At 41.9% G+C, this 23,260-nt stretch overlaps 1 protein-coding gene and 3 non-coding genes across 8 annotated transcripts in view; all 4 read right to left on the reverse strand.

Moving 5' to 3' along the window:
- The window catches only part of SYNCRIP (synaptotagmin binding cytoplasmic RNA interacting protein), an 81,730-nt gene extending 58,923 nt beyond the window's left edge, over positions 1-22,807 (reverse strand). Inside the window, exons 1-6 of one of the 5 annotated variants that reach the window (XM_073336606.1) lie at positions 22,726-22,807; positions 20,211-20,266; positions 19,028-19,101; positions 18,220-18,310; positions 16,497-16,526; positions 15,440-15,483 (exon numbers count right to left, since the gene is read on the reverse strand). In XM_073336606.1, the coding sequence (XP_073192707.1) occupies positions 15,440-15,479 (40 nt within the window). In that variant the 5' untranslated portion in view covers positions 15,480-15,483; positions 16,497-16,526; positions 18,220-18,310; ... (1 more) ...; positions 20,211-20,266; positions 22,726-22,807. The remainder of the gene's footprint in view (positions 1-15,439; positions 15,484-16,496; positions 16,527-18,219; positions 18,311-19,027; positions 19,102-20,210; positions 20,267-22,725) is intronic. The other 4 variants (XM_073336607.1, XM_073336612.1, XM_073336608.1 and 1 more) reach the window with 4 other exon arrangements.
- Positions 14,996-15,060, reverse strand: LOC140909836 (small nucleolar RNA SNORD50). The gene has a single exon (XR_012158372.1). It is a non-coding gene; the product is annotated as a small nucleolar RNA SNORD50 (small nucleolar RNA).
- On the reverse strand, positions 16,374-16,444 carry LOC140909835 (small nucleolar RNA SNORD50). Its single transcript, XR_012158371.1, has one exon. It is a non-coding gene; the product is annotated as a small nucleolar RNA SNORD50 (small nucleolar RNA).
- LOC140909833 (small nucleolar RNA SNORD50) lies at positions 17,584-17,653 on the reverse strand. The gene has a single exon (XR_012158370.1). It is a non-coding gene; the product is annotated as a small nucleolar RNA SNORD50 (small nucleolar RNA).
- Positions 22,808-23,260: the final 453 nt, after the last annotated feature.

The following is a 23,260-nucleotide window of genomic DNA, read 5'->3' on the forward strand; positions in this document are numbered from 1 at the left end:
TGCGTGTTTTTGCATTTTGAACGTTCACAGAGCCAGAGATGCTAAACTGAAGCTAGAGATCCCCCACAGCTACCCGTAGGTCCACCCTGAAGGACATTTTGAATTGGTAAATCACTACAATTCTGTCACTCTGAGGTTTTAGATTGCAACTCATTTGTGTCTGTTTACATATTTAAGCTGTAAATAACTCTCATTTCTTTTTCCTAATTAATAAACATGTAGATAGTTTATTACAGGATTAGCTATAGATGGTGTCTTTGGTGTAAGATGTAGGGTACCCATTGACCTGGAGTAAGTGACTGGTCTCTTGGGACTGGAAGCAACCTGAATATTTTATTATTTTTGCTGGAAGTGACTATTTATCACTAAGTTCAGCTTGCCTGGGTGGCAAGATAGACTGGAGAGTCTAAGGGGATGGTCTGTGACTCCATAGTAAGACTGATGTAGTGGATCCAGGCATTCACATTTGTTACTGGGTTGGTGAAATCTAATTACAGTAGAACCTCAGAGGTATAGACATCTGGAGAATGGAGATTGTCTGTAATTCTGAAATGTTCATAACTCTGAACAAAGCGCAGTTTGGGCTCCAGATCCAGCAGCTGACATTCCAGGACAGGCTTCAGCAGCAGCTGAGCTCCCTACTCAGCGCTGGCATGAGATTGCAAGCTTTTCCCCCTCCCAGCAGGGAGGGAGGGGTGTGTGTGTGTGTGTGGGTATGTGGAAACAGCATGTCCCCCTGCCAGTGAGGGGAGGGGGGTAAAAATACCATGTCTCCCTCCCGGTGAGGGGTGAAAGCTGTGCAGACCCCAACTCTGTTCCTGCTCTGCTGGCTCTGGCAGCCCCATGCCACAACCCCTCTGCTGTAAGAGGCGTCCCTGCCCGTGGGGGTGGGGAGTGGGGACACACAACCCAGATGTGCCTACCTTTAAGATAAAATACAAGCACAGTACAGTATTTGTTGTGGCTTTTTTCGTCTCTGCTACTGCCTGATTGGTTACTTCCAGTTTCACATGGTGTCTAGTTGACTGGTCAGTCTGTAACTCAGGTGGTTGTATCTTTGAGGTTCTACTATATAGAACATACCATGAGTTTGTGATGTATGCCCTGTTTTTGACCGTCTGCCCTGAGGTAGGCACTCATGGTCATGAGTCACTCCAGACAGCATGCCAGTGGGTGCATAACTGGTTGAAAGACCATATGCAAAGACAGGTTTCAGAGTAAAACCGTGTTAGTCTGTATTCGCAAAAAGAAAAGGAATACTTGTGGCACCTTAGAGACTAACCAATTTATTTGAGCATAAGCTTTTGTGAACTACAATAAATTGGTTAGTCTCTAAGGTGCCACAAGTATTCCTTTTCCATATGCAAAGAGCAGTTACCAATGGTTCACTGTCAAGGTGGGAGAATGTATTTAGAGAGGTTACACAGAGGTCTGTCCTGCTACTAATCAACATTTCCATTAATGACTTAGATAATGGAATGGAGAGTATACATATAAAATTTGCAGATGACACCATACTGGGAGGGGTTGCAAGGACTCTGGAGGACAGGATGAGAATTCTAAATGACATTGACAAATTGGAGAATTGGTTTGAAATCAACAAGAAGAAAAACAATAAAGACAAATGCAAAGCACTACATTTAGGAAAGAAAAATCAAATGCACAACTACAAAATGGGAATAACGGGCTGGGTGGTAGTATAGCTGGAAAAGGATCTGGAGGTTATACTGGATCACAAATTAAATGAGTAAACAGTGTGATACCATTTTGGGGTGTATTATCAGGAGTGTCCTATGTAAAACATGGCAGGTAACTGTCCTAATCTACTTGGCATGAGTGAGGCCTCAGCTAGAGTACTGTGTCCAGTTTGGGGCTCCACACTTTAGGAAAGCAGCAAATTGGAGAGAGTCCAGAAAAATCAACAAAAATGATAAAAGGTTTAGAAACCCATCCTTTGAGGAAAGACTAAATCAACTGGGCATATTGAGTCTTGAGAAAAGGCAAATAAAGGAGACCTGATTACAGTCTTCAAATATGTTATGAAGAGGATGGTGATGAATTATTCTCCATCTCCACTGAAAATAGGACAAGAAGTAATGGGTTTAATTTGCAGCAAGTGAGGTTTAGGTTAATGTGATGGGGTTTACAAATGCCACACTGGGCTGGAAGTGGTTAAAGGACAGTATTGGGCTTGAAAGGGTTGAAAAAGGAGCAAGAAGGGGGGAGGCTGGGGGAGAGGAAAGTCCCACTCTGAAGACTCCTGACAAAGGCACCAGAGAAGTGTCCCAGAAGGAATAGAACTATATGCTGAGCCCAGTTGGGGCTAGGGTGACCAGATGTCCTGATTTTATAGGGCTGATATTTGGGGTTTTGTCTTATACAGGTGCCTATTACCTTCCACCCATCCCGATTTTTCACATTTGCTGTCTAGTCACCCTAGTTGGATCTGATGGTTTGTTTTCTTCTTTCTACCTCATCTGGGACCTGAAGGTGAAGGAGGAAAGTAGCAATAGGAAGTGATCCAGGAAGGGTAACTCACAGGCTCCCCTTGGAGGCCGAATGCTGTTGACCCTCCTGGGGCCCTGGATCAGAGTTTGGAGTGCATGGACCAGGGCTCACTTACCACTGCCCCCACTATAGGGTGGATGCTAATCACTAGGCCACCTAGCCCATCAACGATCCTATTACAGTTAGATATTAGAAAAAACATTCTAATTATAAGGATAGGCACTGGAATAGGCTTCCAAGAGAGGTTGTGGAATTCCTGTCATTGGAGGGTTTTATGAACAGGTTAGACCAACACCTGTCAGGGTTGGACTAGTATAGTTCACCCTGCTTCAATGCATGGGGCTGGACTAGATGACCCTTTGAGGTCCCTTCCTGCCCCTACAGTTCTATGATTCTATCTGAAACTGGCATCATCTTAATGAAACTCACTCCCACAGCCCACTGAGTTTTATCTGTTTACTTTAGTGTCACAAGTTACTACTTCTACTATCACTGCAAAGAGCTGACCCAACTAAGAGAACGCAATTCTATTCCCTTTGCATGTAATCAGCAGAGTTTTTAAATAGCAGTTTTGCTCTGAGAAGGGACTAAAAATGGCATGCGGCTGGCAGAGGGATACAGTTTCTATGTTCATTCCTAATGCCAACTCTGCATCCTAAGCCTGGAATTTGAAAGACCATTATTTCTCCTCGTTCATGTATCAACACTCACAAAAAGAATCTGCAGAAAAAACCCTGAACTAGTTTGCACCTATCCAAGTCCCATTGGATACAAGATTACATAGGTTTAACTAAGGACTTTATTTAGAGAGAATAGGTTTTCAAAAGTATAACTCAGGACAGAATTTGGTCTGTAGAATCTTTTACTTGTGATGATCATGAAAGAACGAACCTAAATTACCTTTCAAACCTTATGTTGACTATATAGAGATAGAAGTATGTGTAGGCACTCCATTTACCCACCCACAAATGACTCATGCTCATGACAGATGGAAGTGGGACAAGACAGTTTGTGAAGGTGAGGGACTTTGGTTCTGGAGAGCTGGAGACGGGTATGTTAACCTCGACTGGCCCATCAAAATGACTGCTTTGCACTTCCCAGGTGTTTTGAAGGGCCTGGGGTGGAACCTGAGCAAAACCAGCAGGAGGGAGAGGCCTATGGCTTGCAACCCCTGGAACCTCTTTTTTGACAAGTCCTATCAAAGAAAAAGTACAGAATATTGGTGCATCTACTGTGGCCGATAGTGCTTCCTCACTTGGGCAGGTGTTTACAGACCTAAGGACTTCAAGGTGGCTCTCAAGTCCATGGATCTTACCCTTCATCAGGTCCAAGATTAGAGAATAACTTCAAATTGCAAGTCCTGTGTAGTATTTTAGACTTCATAGGGAAGACCTGAAGACTGCAACCAGGATGATCTATACATGGCAACTGTGGAAGCCAGGGTTGCAAACCCTCATTGAATAAATCTTTCTGCTGAGTAAGTCTAGCCTCTTACCATCTTTTAGTTTGGTGGGTGGGGGTGGCAGCCTCATGCCCCAGTTGTGTTCTCTCATTAACCGCTGTAATGACTAATGAGCCTGGACATGGGTGAGTATAACGCCACTCAAAAGGGGGCAAAATCTCTTCTATCAGCTGTTGCTCTGGAACCTTTTTTTCATGCTTAGTACTGGGCAAGGTACTGGACTCTGGAGATGGAGCCACTCAGTGCACAGACTCTGCCCTTCTAGATGAAGGCACTGAGTATGCATGGTGTGGCGAAGATTTGGAAGCTGTGGGGAAAACCCCAAGGGTTCCAAAACAGCCACTGGTATGGGGCAGGGCCCCACTGCCCTGGCCACATACCCATGGCCGGTACCATTGAAGAGACATGCTGGTAGGTCAGAAGAGAGGATCTTTGAGACCAGCGGATCCTGCTTCATGATTGTGAGATGTAAGAACCCACCTCCAAGTCCGAGGACAAAGAGTCCCTTACCTCTGACCGTGGTGGGGATGATCCACTTGGTGCCAGGGACTAATGCCAAGAGGCTGGTGATGGGTGGAGTGATACCATCATTGTAGGCTTCTCCTGGATGGTACCAAAGGCCTGCCTGCCTCGGAAGCAGGCAACTGCAGCTGAATTGCTGGTGGGCAGAGCAGGAAGCAGAGATTTCTTGCCATTGCAAATGCCTCTGGGGTTGTTGGCACCGAGATGGTCTCTTGTTGCAGTGCCAAAGTTGATGGTTTCACTTCTGGCACCAGGCTCAACATTGCTCCTTTTAAAAGCTGGAACGAACTATGCTGACTTAGGCACCAGCTTGGTGGTGGAGTGGTTTCAGGTGCACTCTACTTGACTCCTTCTCAATCCTCTTATCAGATTTAGAAGATGGAGACTTCCTCCCTGGCTAGTGCCTCTCTGGAAGCTTTGTATTTTTTCCTTGGTATGGGCAAGGAAGAAAGCTGCCAGGATTCTGCTCAAGCTGAAGGTGCACTTTTCACTGAAACTGTAGCACTTGGAACCAACTCAGAGTGGGGTGGCTCCAACAGTGACCTGAGCGCCACCTCCATCAGCAGGAATTTCAGCCTACCCCACCTATCCCTGCAAATCTGGCATTGGTCCTTCCCAAAGTGCTTCCTCCACGCACTTTAGGCAGCTATTGTGTGGGTCATTCACTAGCAAAGGGCTGAGTAAGAAGCACATGGCTTGAAGCCCAGTGAGTGGGACATAGCTTGGTACTATGAATAGAAAAAACCCAAAACAGGGAAAACAAGTACAAAAAACACAGCTAAAACTTGGAAGTCACCAGGAGTGGAATGCACAGGTGCAATTGTTCAAAGAAAAACCGGTTACTAACTTGCTCCATCTCTGTTGCTCATTCCATGAGCCACCCTCCTACCCCTCTTCATCAGTTCGGCCAAGAAGTAACTGAGGAGGGCTAGCGACAGCTACTCCTTTTGGGCCTGCATGCACTGGCACATGGCAGGAGGGGAAGCTTGAGCTGCCCAATGGGTACCACTGGGCACACTGACACTGAGTGAAGTGCACATATACAATCACTTGAAGAAACTGATATTGTAGGATATGGACGGCTAGGAGACCTGGTTGTGGTGTGGACAAGAAACCTCTGTCAAATGTGAAAGATATTTTCTTTGTTTCAGTTTGGCTTTTTTCCCCAATGTTGATGCTATCTTAATATTTTCAATATAATTTTATGTTTTGTAGGATATACATGTGTTTCTGATGGAAATTATGTGACAATTGTATAGTTCTGATATTTGCTGTATAGCAATTATTTTAGCTTAATTTGCTAAAGAGGCAAGTTATCCTAATATAAGAACGGGCATACTGGATCAGACCAAGAGCCCATCTAGCCCAGTATCCTGTCTTCTAACAGTGGCCAACTCTCAAAATGCAGATGCAGATTATACTACAACACATAATTAGCGTGAATATATACGTGAAGTGATAAAGTTGTATTTTTAAAGGAATTTATTTTATTTAAATGTTGGGTTCTGGAACTATTACAGATACAAAACTTGAAAGAAAATGAGTGTTACTTACTTGTAACCCAGGTTCTTTGAGATGACTGCACCAGGCAGTGCATTACCCAGAAATGGGAATATGCAAAGCCACTCGAAGAAATATCAGTTGCTCTTTATTGGTGGAGGTATTTTGTTGCTCTCCATATTCATGCATGCAGATATTAATCATAAAACATACTCAGTGATTTCATACGACTTTCCTAGTTTAGCTAGGCTTACTTTACAAAGTATATTGAAGTTAAAATTCAATCACAGCACATCTTCCATTGACCCAGAAGGACTGTAAACGCTTCTGGGCAGTGAACATCTTACTGTATGTAACTCCTCATGTTGAGAAGAACCTTCCTCTGGAATTAGTGCCACTGCAATCCATGGGACTATTCATGATGTACGGCACTACTCAATGTGCATCAGGGTGGCGGAATTTGTCCCTTATATTTTTAACACTGCACATTTGCAGTTATATGTAAGTGTTATGTACTTTTTTGTTATTTCTCAGAATAGCAGCAGTGTTAGTCTGTATCTGCAAAAAGAACAGGAGTACTTGTGGCACCTTAGAGACTAACACATTTATTAATCTCTAAAGTGCCACAAGTACTCCTGTTCTTTTTTTGTTATTAACACTTTCATGTGGGAAAGCAGAGTAAAGTTAAGAAGTGACCGTAGGATTCCCATTCTGAGCTGTGGTTTTACTACTAGATGGAAAACAGGGGAAACACAATGCTAGTATACACCATAATGAATGCCCTCCTTATCAGCTATCAAATAAGCATGTACTTTATAAAACATAAACCAGAAATAAAGAGGCTCAGGGCCCAAATGATTTCTATTAGGAGTTGGATCAGGTCATTAGGTCAATATAGAATTCCAGAGCAATACTAAGTTCTTAAATGCAGAAATTTAAATAGATTTCAAAACTTTCTTGGACAGGATACCTGAACACAATTTTTTGCCTCTTTTGTAGCCTTTTCAGTACTTTCACTACTGTCAGAACTTATAGGAGAATCTACTTTTTGTCAGAAGCACCTCCATTTACTCTTAAGAATCCAGGCATGGCTCCCTGTAAAAGGATTTTCGCAATTAAATTTTTCATCATGGTATCTGCTATAGTATTACTATTTAAAATTTATATTCTCATGGGTTAACTTGCTCTTGCCCACTAAATGTTTAGTGTCTAGTCTGCCCTTAGCTTATGTGAAGGATGTGTGCAATAGGAAGCATTAGTTCTTTCTAACCAGTGTCCCCTCAGTGTCAGACCAACAACTTAACAGTTAATGTCTCTTCATTCTGTTCTTTGGAACTGAAGATAGGCAATTTTCTGGAATGGTAATAGTATTTCCCCAAGTAGAAGAGTCAGATTCAAACCAGACAGGATAAAAGAAATGTACTTAGTTTAGGATACAGCAGACAAAGCATACTGGCAACAACAATTGTTTAAATGTAGTTGCTTTTTTAAAAATACAAGTTTTGCTAATAAAGTTAATTGTGCATGTTTGATTAGAGTAAAATATAGTTATTTACAAACTTATAGTGCTCTGTATTTTAAGAAAATTACACCTCTTTCCTATAGAATGCAAAAAGAGCAGGAGTTCTTAATTTCTCTCCTGGAGTGATCTTACAAATAATAAAGCAAATGAAGAAAACAGGGTTTGAGGATGGAATATTTCCTTCAAAATTTTGTTTATGGTACTTGTGATGTCACTCACCCTACTACAGAAACCAGGAAGCAGCTAAAACTGGTGAGAATTGTCTGACATTAATTACATTCACTTAACATATTACATATATTTCAGCTACTTTCTCCCTCTTTAGGAATCTTACAAGATAAGCAAAAGATTTATTTTGAATTCCCCAAACTTTCACCCTTTATTCAGTTACAAGCTGAATAGTTATCACGTTCTGGTCCTGTTAACCTCAACTATCCTCCACCTAGAATCACAAAACCAGCACTGTGATTGTTGCTGTGACTACAAGACTGAGGTTACAGTCAGAAACAGCCCTATGGGTGGTGGATGTACTGAAGATGGGAGTGGGAAGGCAATGCAAGGTAGTGGACAACATGTGGCAGTGCTGCAGGGGATTATCAGAAGGGAGAAGACTCACTCCTGCTGCAGCATATCAGTCCTCCCCAATCCCCTGCAGCTCTCAAGTAAATAAATTGCAGAGCTGCCTGAGTTCTACAGTATAGGCTTATTGTCTCCATATTTCACTTGGTGTTGAGTAGTTGTAGGAGAGAGAGGTCAGAGGAAGGGAAGAACTGCAGGAAAAGGTGAGCTTTCTCCTTTCATCCCTCACCTACAGGAAGTTACAAACACTCAGCACACCTGACATTCAAATTCTGCAGAAACTAAGTTTTGGGGTTTTTTTAAACTGGTTATACCTCTCCTGGTTGCAAAGAAAACTTCCCAAATATGAAATGGTTAAGTCAACACAATGTTGTCTTCCTGAGCCTGCAGACAACCTGAAATAATAGCTCATCAACTATGGCTACACTTCATATATTGTGGCAGCATGTAGAATATGTCTAGGTATATGATGCAGAGAAAAGCTCCGTCCACACTGCAGATGTAGCTACCGCTCTCTCTGAGAAGTTCTGGCAGCAGGGACCTGGGAGAGACTGTGTTGCCAATGCCTTTCACTGTAGCAGGGAAAGTTTCTGGCAGTGGGATACTACACTACTAACACTAGCAGTGCAGGCAGGCGAAGTACTGTTTGGCTATGTAGCAAGCCACATAGGTACATACCTACAGCATTCCGGTGCATCTACACTCCTAATTATGCTAGTTCACATACTGCCATAAGGTGTGTATAGTTCAGACATGCAGCATACCTTTAAAGGTGGATTCCATGCCCCAATTAGTCCAGATGAACTAGCTCAAAAAGCCCACTGCTGACACTTTAATGTAGTATTTAATTTTATGGGGTAGGAAAGGAAGAAAATGCAGAGTGGGGAGACAGGGAAGGAAGAGAAACAAATGGCAGAAAAAGCATTTGTTCTAAAAGTAAGTTTTGTTTAATGTTGAGTACAGCAATGAAGTATTGTACAGATAAGGGTAAGTTTAATTACATAAAGGTCTTTTTAGTGTACTTTATCTCTCTGCAAACCTCCCACTAACATCAACAGAAGTACTGCTTTGGAATTAAAGGGAGTATATAGCAAATTTATATTCCAGCGCATGGCCCAGAATAGCAAATGAAATTCTGACCCCTGCATGAGCATGACTTTCCTGCTGTAGGTCCCAGGAGTTGCCTAGTGACTTTTCTGAGGTGGGAAGGGGGTGAAAATGATTTTGGCCTTGGCCCCAAGGTTCAAAAACTGCTGGACTAAAGAATGGAATAGCTTAACTAGACTAAAGAATGGAACAGGTAGTCTGCCACAGACCAATTGAGAAAACAAAGGACCTTGGCATTTGATGCAATGTCTTATTTCCATTTGCTTCTTCCTCAGTGTTGTTTCTGTCTAGACTCTACCAAATCCATTTCTAAGTTTCCATCTCCACTCTGGGAATGTATCACTTTCATGGATAATGTCCGAGGACAACACAGAGCCCCCTCATCAAGCTTTGTGCTAGGCACTAAGGACCAGATGCCCAAAGATAGCAAGGTGCCTAAACACCAGATTTAGGCCCCACTGGAATCCACAAAATCCCTGCTCAGCTAGTGCCTAACATCACTTGACACTAAATTTGTGCTGCAAAAGTTTCTTCAGCACCTAACTTTCTGGCTCTGAGCATCTGCACTGCAGCGTCACTAGGTGTCTGACCACCTGGCTCCTACCTAAGCCCCACTGCTCTACTGGGGGGTGGGGAAATAGGAGAGGACGACACTCTCCACCTATCTTGCCTGAAACTGTTTGTCTCTAAAAGTATCCAAATTCACTCTCTAGCCCCCAATGACTTTTCAGCCTGATGGCCAGGGCACCCACACCTGAGCTAGGAAGGAAGCATCCACTCTCCATTATCCAATGACTATCTACACACAGAACAGCTTTACTAAGACACACTGAGGGAGACCTCTATCAGAGTAACCCCCAAGTTTAGTGGTTAGGAAATTCTCCCATAACATGCAAAGAACCCTCTTCTAATCCTCTCTTCCCATCAGGCAGAAGATGGAATTGAATGTGGGTCTGCCTCATCCCTACCCTATAAAAGTTCTCTTAACGCCCACGTTAAAACTTGTGAGGCACCATCTCCATTTCCCCTGTCTGTGCAGTTGCCTAATATTCACAAGAAACAGCTTAGGGGAACCTAAACTGTTTGACAGCAGGAGACAGATTCTTGTCCATAGAGCACATTCCTTATCAGCATCTCCCACAGCTGAACTTAGGGAAAGAGCTGCTTAGCATACAGAATTTGATGAATCCCAGTCTCATTTTTTACCAGTTTTAAGTTCATTTTAAGTTCAGCTGCACAAAGGACTGCATACAGGCTTCAACTATTTTTAATGACAGCAGACACTGAGGTGAAAAAAGTTAGAGGTTTATAAGCACACCTATTAATACCACATATTAAAAGATATTAATATCCTTAAATCAAACTTGAGGCTCCAGCAATGTAAGAAAAACACTGCTTATCTGTGAATTTTTATTATCCATATAAATAGTGAAATCAATGTTTGCCAACATTTACCACTCAGTCAAATCCTTCCTAGCCTACTTACAGGCAAGAGTAGAATGTCCCTGCATGAAGAGGGTGCAGGAGCCTGCCTCATCCTGGAAAAGCAAACAATGTAAGTGGTACCAAGGAATTTATGCAGCACCATTCCATTTTTCCCTCCATGCCCAGCTGTAATTTGATGAAGGTAAAAATCTGAGAAAAGGTATATGGTTTATTCTCACATGTAGCTTTAACTTCTCATTTCCTGGCTTGCTACAGACTTCAACATTCAAATCCAATGAATATTGGTACAGGATGTCAGTATAAAGTTTTGCTTGATGCATGTAATGTTTTAATGCTTCATTTACAAAGCAACTTAAGTTTAAAAGGTCTTACATCTTGTTAAACAGCAATCTTATAAAATCATGTAACTGATTTTTCTTGTTGTGGATTAAAAACTCTGCCATGATTTACATTTAATTACTTCTGTTTATATCAAATGTCACCCTATATCTGTGCCACACAAAGTAATGAACACAAAATACCACATTAAAATCAAACACTAAAAAAAGTTGAGAAAGATACATTGTTCAGAGGAAGTAATTTCCCCCAAAAACTAGAGGCATCATGCACTTCTTCCCAGTCCCTCCTCACTAATCCCATATCCCAGGTCATCTTCCAAGGTGTAGTCAAGCGGCAAAAAAATGCTTTCATTTTTATGAATATCAGACCGGAAGGCAGCGAAGATATTCCATAGCTACTATGCTTAGTGCTAGCCATATCTTTCTCTTACCAAGCCAAGAGATCAAAGGCTCAGCGTTTTGTGTAAAATAACTGCTCCTGGAGGTAGGCCTCCATCATTTCATAATCAGAGATGCAGGATCTTTTAGCATGGTACCCTTTTCTGCTACTTTAATCAAATCTAGATCAAGGAGCAAAACCCAGAGTGACATTTTGGAATGTGTGGAGTGTGATGCCTATGAGGTACCCAAAAAGATCTCACCTTCGGAACACTGAAATCTTTCAATTTTTCTCCAACTTTCTTCTATTTGATACCTGATGCTAGGGGAGCTTGTTTTCTCACCAGTTCTAGTGGAAATACATTTAGCAACTGTATCCGAGAGAACATTTTGGTAATATTCTGTATTAGGCTCACCCCCTGGGAGAAAGACAAGTAATGTACTTTAAATCATGGATCTAAAGAAAGCAAGAATGTACTCCTCAGACCCCCTAATATAAATTATACAAGCCTTCTTTCAGAATGGCTAAAATACTATTTAGCCAATATACTGCTGCAATAACATCCACTTCTCCAAACTGTTCTTGCAGGTGGCACTTTTCCCCCTCTAGGAGGCTAATGAGCAGACTGACTTGGCTAAGACTAGCATCTTTTTAGCACCCCATCAGAAAGCTTCATCAAAAGGTCTCCGCATACTACAGACTTTTCTTAAAACGCCACTGTGGAAGCATTAGAAACAGATTGCTTCCTTCATACCTCTGAGGCACTGCATAGTCACTAATAGCTTTGTATTGCCCCAGTAATTGCTCAAGCATACAGAGTGAAATTCGTTTGTCTAGCCCAGCGTTTCTCAAACTGGGGGTTGGGAGCTGTCAGCCTCCACCCCAAACCCCGCTTTGCCTCCAGCATTTACGATGTGTTAAATATATAAAACGTGTTTTTAATTGACAAGGGGGTGCACTCTGTGAAAGGGGTTACCAGTCCAAAAGTTTGAGAACCACTGGTTTAGCCCATGGTGTTTGGTAGTTGGTGCAATGGAAGGCCATTTTGCCTTTGCAGTTCTTGTAAAGTATAAGCAGCTGTAAAGGAATGGCTGAAGTGACTGCAGACTTTATGTGCAATGGCCAGCATGTTTTTCACATCATCTTTGTTCAGTAATGAACTATTGCATCAGGAAATGTGTACAAAGCATGGCACATTGAAGTATCCCCCCTTCCTTAATGGTACTAATGTGGTATGTGCCATCATCAGAAGTAATAAACCCTGCTAAAAGTGAGCAAGGGGAAAGCTATTCTGCATTAATATTCTGCAGTTTCTCCAATACACAATGGATTGTAGGGTTTTTCAAAACGGAAAATACAGTTTTGCAGGCTGTAGTCTGTAGCCAAAGGGTCTGGCTACCTGCTGCCACAGGTAACTGAAAAGGAAGAGATACTCAATGAGCTGATACACACAGTCCATGACCCAGAGGTGGGCAAACCATGGCCCACAGTACCATCCTGCCCAACCCCTTCCCCGCAGCCTCAGGGCACTGCGCCACCAGTGCTCTGGCCCACCACTCATGGCAGCGGCGTGGGTGGCTCCAGTATGGTAAGGGGGCGGGAGGTTCCAGGGGCAGTCAGGGGACAGGGAGCGGTTAGATGGAGCAGAGGTTATGGGGGGGTAGGGGATGGCGTCCTGGGGCAGCTTGTCATGGCAGTCAGGTGACAGGCAGTGGGGTATGGACAGGGGGTGGGGGCCATGCTGTTCGGGGAGGTACAGCCTTCCCTACAGTTGTGCAACCCTGATATGGCCCTCAGGCCGAAAAAAGTTTGCCCACGCCTGGTCTGACCACTAGTCCACATTTCAGTGGTCAGATGGATGTTCCTCACCTCTGACATTCTCAATGCCTTGGACACTTATCTAGAGAGTTTTGTACAATTGTGGTATTGCCTTAGCTGAAAAGTAGGTTTTGCTAGGTATGCGCCACTTGGGAATGGTGTATTCCATTAGTGCCTGAAAGCCCTCTGCCTTGACAAATGAAAAGGGCTGCAGCCCCCAACTAGCATTTTTGCCAGTTCTGTATTAAGCATGGGGATTATAGGATGGTTTTTCTTATACTCTGAAATGTGTGTAAGTGTAGGTTGTCATTTGCTGTGTATCACTCTCTCATTCCACTTTCCTACCTAACACTAGGGTTGAGGGTGATACTAAAGGGCATACTGGATGTTATGCCACTCACTGCAGCCTTTGTGGCCTGCAATTTCAGATGTTTGACCCCTCTCCTCCACCTCTTTCCTTACTGTATTAGGGCTGAATGCAGCAGAGATGTTTCTCCCACATGGTTATTTTTCACCTGCTTTAAGAAACCACAAGTCCCCATGTGTGTGCCTGCCTCTCTTCCCTCTGCTGACCTCTTTTCCACACGAACATGCATTGATAGCATCTTTCTGATCAAGAGAAAAAAGTTCCACAGCAATGACATTGGTTTTTTCATGCGGTTGGGCAGTGGTGCATTAAAAAAAAAAAACTTACTTCTCTTTCCCTATCAGCATAAACAGAACCCAGGCTGTGGTTTAAGCCTTGTTTTCTCTTGTGACCACAACTCCTCTCATGAGTCTTGAATTTTGCTTTCTCACAAATGTCCGATATTTTTGCTTCCTCAGTGCCTTCACTGATTAATACCACAACCTGATCTTCCTCTTTCACTTCCTGAATTATATTGTACTCAAAAGGGGGAAGACTCATTACTATGATTTTCTGCATTAGTACTCTCCATCTTTTTACACGGGGTGCCTGGGTTTTCCATTGACTATTTATTTTATTACTGTTAGAGATAAGTTTTTTCCTCAGTAATAGCAAATTGTGCTTTATTTCCTTCACAGGAGACCAGCTAGCCACTGGGAGTTTTTTCCACCCTGCTACTGAAGCTTATTGTTTGTTGCCCTTAGTATTTTCTTTACTGAGCAGGGGAGCCTTTCCTGATAAAACAGAAAAAAAATAATTTTTATGCTACACTTTAAAAAGTTTTAAAGTATGTTCTATTTCCCTTCAGCCACCATAATCTCCTGAGAGAAGTCATGTCTGAAAACATAAGATGTTAAATGTGACTGATTCTAGCAAAACTGAATTTTCTCTTCTTTGATTCCACACGCAGTTTCTAGCTTTAGTTTCACTAGAGGGAGCTGGGTCTTCACTTTTGGCAAAACCTTCAGATTTCCACAAAACATGACTGCTCACAGTTTTAAAAGAAGTGGAAACCAACTGGTTCTGTGCCATGTGACATTTTAGAAATATTAACTACCAAACAATTCCACAAACTATTTCAGAAGCATAAACCTGGTAAATTTTTTGTTGTTAAAATCCTGGTATGTGAATATCTTCAGGTGTCGGACTTCTTCCAGTGATACCATCCACACTTGTCAGGTGATGATACAAAAATTCCACCTCATAACTAAAAAGGGAAAACTAAATAAAACAGCTTATTTTACATGAGAAACTGAATGCACAAAAGAAAAAATATGTTACAAGACATTTTACTCTCAAGCAAATGAAGCTATTCCACCTGAAAGTGTGCTTTTAAGGTTAAATAGTTGGTAGATTTATCCAATAGACAAATTTAAAATTTAGTATATTCCTGTGATCTCTGGTTCTTATTTCAGAAGCTAGATCCATAGTTTTTCAGCAACAAAATCAGGTTCAGAATAGGATTATGAAACCCCAATAAATTACAGTTCAATTCACATTTAAAGTGCAATACTTAGAAGTGTATAAGTTCTCTAGTTCATAAATTTTCAAGTTAAAAAACCAACCAAAAACAGTGCAAGCAATATGCTCAGCCCATAGAAGTAAAGCACTCTGACATTTCAGAGTGACCTCTACAGATTAGAAAAGAACAGTGTTGATTCATTCAAAGGCTAATTCAGATTACTGACATATGAAGGGCCTTGGACAGAGGAGGGATGTCCTTTCAGTTTAGGACAAATTGAGATCAGCTACCTGACCAAGATAAGCCTACAGGTATCTGCAAAGTGAGAAACCCAAAATTACCAATACAAGGCACTTTTCAACAGAGGGTGCATTTTCTTCAATTACATACCTGCATAACTAAATGCATCTGCTTGTAGATTTTCCACCATTTCACTGTTCAAAAAAGATTCAGTTAGTAAATCAGACATTCATTTTTAATTCTTAGATTAGGCAAGGAAATGTGCCAATGTCATTCAATGTGCAAATCTAACATCTATTCACCCTTTCTTATTGAAGTCTTATTATGATGTAGTATTAATTACATACTACATCAGTATAAGCATTCTGCAAACTCTGGAGTTGAAAATATAACACCATCATTACACATCTTTATTATCCTAGAAGATCTACTTTTCTTGCTCACATATGATTTGACACCTTTGTAAGGCTGGGTAAACAAGTAAACAAATGTGATCATGACACTAGAGACTACTAAAATTCCTGTTTTCCTGTCCTTCAGAGATTAGAACTGCAGGGAACTCCCAAAGAATAAGTTAATTGTCAGCCAATGAACAATAAAAATCCTAAATAGGCTTAAACAGCCAGCATTACTAAATTAAAGGCCTACATCCCAGCCACTTTTATTGCACTGTCCAGGTATTCAATGCATTTTAATCTTTATTACTGCAACAGAAATGCAAACTGAAGTGGCCTCATCCTAGATTGAAATATCAAATATTTCATGAATAATAAATCAATTATATCCTATTAGAAAAGAAAGGACACAAACCAAATACCATTTAAGTACATATAATGAGCCACTGATCATGCAACAGTCCATGCATCACCACAAGTTCAGAAATCAGATTGAAGTGGGGAATAACAGTGCAGTTTTAGAAGAAAACAAAGGCAATCATGCCTTGTGGAAAACAGTAAATGTGGATACAATAGGCAAATTTTCAGTCAATACATGGTCTACCAAGTAAACAAAATCTACTTGTTTGAAATACTACTTTCACACAGCTCTAGTGTTTAGAAAAAGCAATATGAATCATGGTTGTCTAATCTCAGAAGCCAGATCCGTATATGAGTTTTTCATCAAGGAATCAGGTTCGGGATAGTATCATCATTGATCAGACCAGAATTACTTATACTTCATCAACAACAACCTTTATTAGAATACATACCTTTAATATTGAGTCAGCCTTCAGAGAACTCTGCAACAAGACAGATTGCACAGTAGTTTGGTGAAACTGAATACTACCAAAGGTATTATGTTCATTTATTAGCAGCCCTAGAGCAACTGTTGAGTATGTGACACATTTCCCACTAGTCTGCTACCTGTCCAGATGCATGAGTTGACTGCACAGGAAATTAGGATTATGTAATTACTTTATGTGTAAACACTTGGGCCAAATTGTGTCTCACGCCACATCTTAACATCCTACCCTTATGTTCACCACTCACATACTCCATCCCATTTCCACTGGGATAATTACATTGGGACTGCATTTTCCCTTAGATTAAAAGCCATCTCACCCAAAACAGAAAAGAAAAATATTACAGATGTAGTATGGATTACACCAAGTCAGAAATTTGATATTGGGGTTTTATTTATGAATGTTAGCTTTAGAAATCTCTGATGTGCTCCTGGAAGTGGGACAAAGTAGAAATGCCAACACAAGGGTCCCAGTAGTTGTGCTACAGAGCCCAGTCAATTTGGTCTTGTCCCTAAGGATCTACCCATGCTTTTGGCCTCTATATATGCAAGCTATTTGCCATAGGGTTTTTTCTCCTGATTTGGTTCAATGCTATGCGCACATACTCCACAGGACTGTATTTTAACTAATCTTCAAACCTCTTGACTAAGCAGAGAAGTTCTGATAAACAAATACAACTGACAATTAACTCTTCAGTTCTTTTGAAAATCTCAGCCTAGTCTCTTTTCTTCACTACCAGGAATGTTCTGGGAATTATGGGATTTGACCCCTCCTACTGGGATTTCCCTGATTTGCCAAAAGAATCCTGAGCAAAGTGTCCAGAATGCAGCACACCAACATGCCTTGCCAGGAATTTTGGGATAGGTTTCCAGACATCAATGTACCACAATCAGTGCAGTACAGCCCCAAGTGTGATTACTGCATAGGACTGCATGTACAGCTAGTACAGCACAAAAAGGACAGTTTGAGTAACAGCATCAATTGACATTAGATACTTTCCTAAGTAGTGCATCGAACAGTGATGTAACCAGGTTAACTCTTTTATGGTGGTCTCATCTCAGAAGCCAGATCCGTATAAAATTTCTCATCAGAAAGTCAGGTTCGGGATAGGTTCATCACTGATAGACCACTTTAAAAATTAGACACTTTTTGGTATACTGGAACACTATTCCAAAATGAACATGTGAGAACTATAACTCAGTTTAGATGCTATCCTAGAATGAAATTATTTCTCAAGAAGTTGAACAGTGCCCTTTTTCCATTTGGGCCAGATACCTTTATCAATACAAGGCACTGCAACTTATAAATACAATAGAGTCTGTTGGGGGGAACCCCACCAAAAAAAAAAACTTAAAATCAAGAAAAGTATCAGTACACTATTTTTGCCCTGACAAAGGAAAGCACTTAGACATCTTGTCTTGATTTAAAAAAGAAAACAAAAAACCCCACAGACAGATTGGAACTGCTTAATAAGCTAGAAATATCAAAATCACTTTTTATAGAAAGGGAGGCAAGAATGTATAGGCAGTTCACAAGAAAGACTACTCGAAGGTTCAATTGACAAAGAGAGACAGCTTACTCTATAATCTAGCTATGTCCCACGCTTTACAGTATTTGAAAAGTATTAGTGCTTTGAAGATTAGTATATTGTATTGTGTCAAAATATCAGAAGAGTATTTTTCAATTGTACCTGTCTTAGTGGCACTAGTCGCAAGTAGTTTTATATCCCAACTGCGCTGTCAGTTATTCATTCTCCTCTGGATACTTGCTAATAAGTCACACTAGAAATAAGGATAAACCAACCATTTAAAGTGTTACTAATAAATATTGCATAATACAGCATTTTGAAAGTGACCTAACAAAACAAAGTTACTTTCCCCTCAAGCATTGTCAGGAAGGGGAAATATTAGATACTCTTGTTAACCAGCATAAAAATTCTATAAAAAAGTGGTCCAAGTTTTGCACCACTCAGGGCCACTGGCCAAGACCCTGAGAACCACAGCTAGTTTGCATATAAGTGTGTATAATCTTTATTAAAACTGCACACCACAATATATGTTCATTTTCTGTGACAGATTTGAATTCACCACCAACAAAAAATCTTTGAGATCATTTTTGTTCTCACCCTCTTAAGAGTCTGAGAACACTAAACTTCTATCCTGAGTTAGATAATTCAAGTTAATGGATAATGAGTTAACATGGTTGTAAAGCCTAGTGGGGCCATTCCACAAATGGATATGGTTTACAGTCTCCCACAGTATTGGTCTTAAACAATCCAAATAAACTACACCACCACATCTACTCCCATGAATCTCTCAACTGTTCCCAATATCAGGATAGACCATGTGATACCTCACAGGACTGAAAGTAACAATTTTACCTCAACTATTTAGTTAAATATGGATTAAACTAAACAAATGCATTAAAGTCTAGATTTTTGCCAATCCATTTATCCCCATCTTCATATTATTCCTCCACTTGACCATTCACAAACATACTTCTTAAACATTCAGGAACATCCACAATTGTACATCATATAGTCTTCTAGAACTGTTGATGTTTTCATGAAGGGCTGCAGTTAAAATTAAACAGAAAAGGGTCAGATTCTGATGTAGAAAAATCAATAGTAAATTCAAGTTTTATAATATGGGAATACTTATGCTGTCTTTGTGGTAATACAACACCACATCATATCGCATCTTAAAAACAGTTTTCAAGAGTAAAACATTCCCTGCCCCAAAGAATTTATAATCTAAGCCAGTCACAACAAAGCTTCAGCTGATTTGTCAGAGAAAGTTTACATCTAGTCTATGGACACTCAAAATTAACACTGTGTATTATGTTAACCTGAATTATTGTCTACCTATGCAATGACAGGGGACTTCTGAAAAGCCAAGACATATCAGATACACACTTAGGCCCCAATCCTGCAAACTCTTATGCATAAAATAACTCACTCAGTAGGACTGCCACATATGTAAAGCTATTCGTGCTCAGATACTTGCAGATGACAGAACTACCTGGCTTAGTTCATATGGCTAATTCACATACTAACCCTAAAGGTATGTCTAACTCTGCTGCAGCCACACCTCAGTAGTGTAGATATTTACTACAGTGACAGATGGAGTTTTTCCATTGCTGTAATAAGTCCATCCCCTCTAAAGACAGTAAATAGGTCAATGCAAGACTTCTTCTGTCAACCTAAGTACATTGCAGAGGGTGTGAAATTTTTCCCAGCCCTGAGCAATGTAGCTAGGTTGACCTAAATTTTAGGTGTAGAACAGGTCTAAAACCTAAACACAACATAGTGCCAGGATAAACAGATGCTCCAGAGTCCAGAATATAGGGTACGGTGTTGGTAATAGCACCAAAGTGCTTTCCTCAACTGAGAGCAGGTAAGCAGAAGCAGTAAGATGCTGGAGAGCTGACAAATAGAAAATTATGTGGAATGAGTCCAATAATTTACCGTAACTATCTTTTCTTCGGCTCTACCCAGTAATACTGTGACAAAGTAACTGACACCCTGGCACATACTGTAAGAGGGAATTACTTTCAAATAGATGAAGACGGGAAGAGCGGTCTATGAAACTGAAGCACTTTGGAGTGTTCAATCTTGACCAAACCCAAAAATACTGTGCCCTTTCCAGCCCAAGGAAATTCGAAACATTCTCAGAGTCATACCTTAATTATTCTGCACAACTTCCAGGATATCACCATAAAGTTTATCTCCATAGTTCCTAGAACAAACAAAATTGTGACAGCACTAGTTATATGCACTATCTAGTTGAAAAATCCAGACAGTTAAAAGAAATGTTAAAAGTACTTTCAGCTAATAACTAGTCTTTATTCCCCAAGCTAATTTTTGCAGATTTACAAAAAGTGTTCTGTTGCTGTGTAAAAGACCTGCACAAACATGGCAACCGATTATACAAAAAACCTTGTCAAAGAACAAAACATGAAAAAAATCTGCCAGATATCATAATCTTAAGAGTTACACACAATAGTAGTGGGTTTAACAAAATGGCTAATGAGTGTTATTTAAATTAGGTGACTCTGCTTAAAGGGACAGATCAACTTTTAAATGTGTTGTGTAAAATGTTTTTGGTTCCTCCTCTCTGCAAACTCTGAGAGGCTGTTTGGGTCTTCTCCATACCTTTCAACATTCCCATCTCCCAATTGACAGGCCACAAAAATGTGTGAAAAATAACAAAATGTGGAATACCCATACTGTATTTTGGTGTGTGTCACACCATAATCGACAAGTACAGAATCTACTTAAGTATGTTTCAGCTATGTATCTCAAACCCAGCAATCTCACAGATTAATTGTTGGAGGGTGTCCTGTTGCAGTTGAATAATCTTAATTCAAAAGTCTTACACACTAGTGGTTCCACATTTTGGTGTTCACACGCCAACTGCCTCAATATTCAATCAAAGCAGCCCACACACACTTGTAACACTGCTCATCCTACTCTCCCAAATCAATACAACCACCTCCCAATTATTGCTTGTTGGAGCCCTTCTTTTCCCAAGGCTGCTGCTGTAGCACCCCGCTCTGTCCTTCAGGAGCCCAGAGAGTCTCAGCTCTGAAGCTCTGTGCTTGCTGCTCCTTTGCCACCCTCTCCTCCAGAAAAAACACTGCTCAGGTATTTTTCCAGAAGTAGGGAAGCAGGAGTAACATCCACCTGCTCTGCCCCCTCCCTTATCTGAAGTCTCCTGAAGAGCTTCCTTCATTCACAGTACTCTTTGCTTGCAAGGGAAGGGAAACTGAGGAGCAGTGGTTCAGAACTGTAAATTAGCAGCCTTTTATCCTGTCAAACACCTTAGGTATGTAGAGTCCCAGTACAGCTAGAATTACATGTCCACTGATGCTGTCACAGCTAATATGCCAGTTCCACATATAAGAGAATCAGGCCAATTCAAGTGAGTGAGACAATATCAGAGTTGGAGAAAAAAAAAGCATAAAGTTTGACAAACTCTAATATGCATAACTTATCTTGACTGCAGTCTCAAATCCCTAAAGTTAAAGATTAATTTATAATATTGCAAACTAAGATTCCCAGCTGACTTCAGTTTGTGTACTGCTCTGGTTTTAGGTATAGTAACTCAAGCATCAGCCACTAAATTATACTGGGTGGGAGTCATGACTGTACGATTACACTAAAAGGGGATTTCAACATGAAATACCTCAACAACCGTAAGGATTAGGAATTCAAGCTATCAGTGTATAGCATTCATTTATAACCACTGAGGATCCATGAAACAGCCCATTTAAATTGATTAATTCAATCAGATATGTAACAGTCAATATTAAATGACATTCTCTGCTATATTTCGTAATTTCCTTAATGATTTTTACCAATTTCATTCAGAGATACTCTTAAATACTCTTCAGTGGTAGTTTTCAACTCACTAGCACGACAGCAACGCACGTACATAGTTAAAGCAAGTTTATTCCACGCACTCACAGCTACGAGTATCATATTACACTTGTAGGAAAGTGGCAGGATTGATACAGATGCCTGGGCAAGTGTGAACTCCACGCACCATAAAGCGGAGCAGTAACAGCTCAGTTTCACAGGCCCAGAGGAGATGAACATAAAAACGCCTGTTTTGCTTCCAGCACGAATTGCTGGATGTCGCGGGGGGAACAGCTCCAGCCCTGAACAGGAGGAAGGGGGGCGAACTGTCTGGTACTGCTCGGGAGCAGACCGCTGTCCGCGCCCAGGTTATTTCGCGCTCCCTCTGCGGCGCGTGACACCGCGTTTGGGCCGCGCCAAGCGGCAGAGCGCAGCGCCGCCCCGCACGCAGCGCCCAGCACAGCTCGAGGCAGCAGCCGGGACGCACCGCCCAAGCCACGTTTCAGCCGGATCAGCCCCGCCGCGCCCAACCACGCAGCCTCGCTGCGAGCGACTGAGCCCGGCCCGCGCGGCTCAGCGGACCCCCAACCCCAGCATGCACTGCGCCACGGGCACGCGGCGGCTCAAGAGGAGCGGTGCCTTTTGGGACTTGTAGTCTCCGCAGCCTTCATCCAGCCGCCGCCGCGAGTCACACAACCCGGCCTCGGCAGGTGCAGCCGGCCCGCGCTGACCGCTCCGGGGGGAACGCAGCAAGAGCTCCTGGACAAGCCTAAGACGAAGCCTCCCGAAAACAGGGACCGGACCAGCCCCTTCCCTCACAGAACACCCCAGACTCACCCGCCACTTGAGGCATCAACTCTGACGCTCCGCAGGAAAAAAGGAAAGAACATCCCCCAGACACTGTTATATAGCAGCTGCCTAAACCAGAGCGAGGCCGACTCCTCCCCTATCCGCCCATTGGGCAGAGCGCGCAAGGGCGGAGTTTTGTGCGGGGGGGAGTTTGAGGGCCGATTACCTCATCGTGCAGCCGAGGCCACGCCCCTCGCTGCTGGAGCGCGCGTCGCAGCTGCGGGAGGATTCAGAGCCGAAGAACCGGCGCGCGCAGGGTGGGGTTCCAGTGGTTAGCTCCCCCAGAGCTTAGGCCATGGCACTGCCTTGACAGACTGTGGTTCTGTCTCCGGCCCCAGAGAAGAGTGCTGTGATCTTCCACAGCGTGTCCTTCCCACCTGCAGAAGTTGGGCCAATAAAAGTTATGACCCCGACCAGAACCTGGATTTGTGCAGGAAATAGCCCAACTTGATTGTCATGCACATTGTGTAAAGAGTTGTCACTTTGGATGGGCTATCACCAGCAGGAGAGTGAATTTGTGTTG

Source organism: Lepidochelys kempii, chromosome 3 (genome assembly GCF_965140265.1).
Source record: "Lepidochelys kempii isolate rLepKem1 chromosome 3, rLepKem1.hap2, whole genome shotgun sequence".
Taxonomy (NCBI): Eukaryota; Metazoa; Chordata; order Testudines; family Cheloniidae; genus Lepidochelys; species Lepidochelys kempii.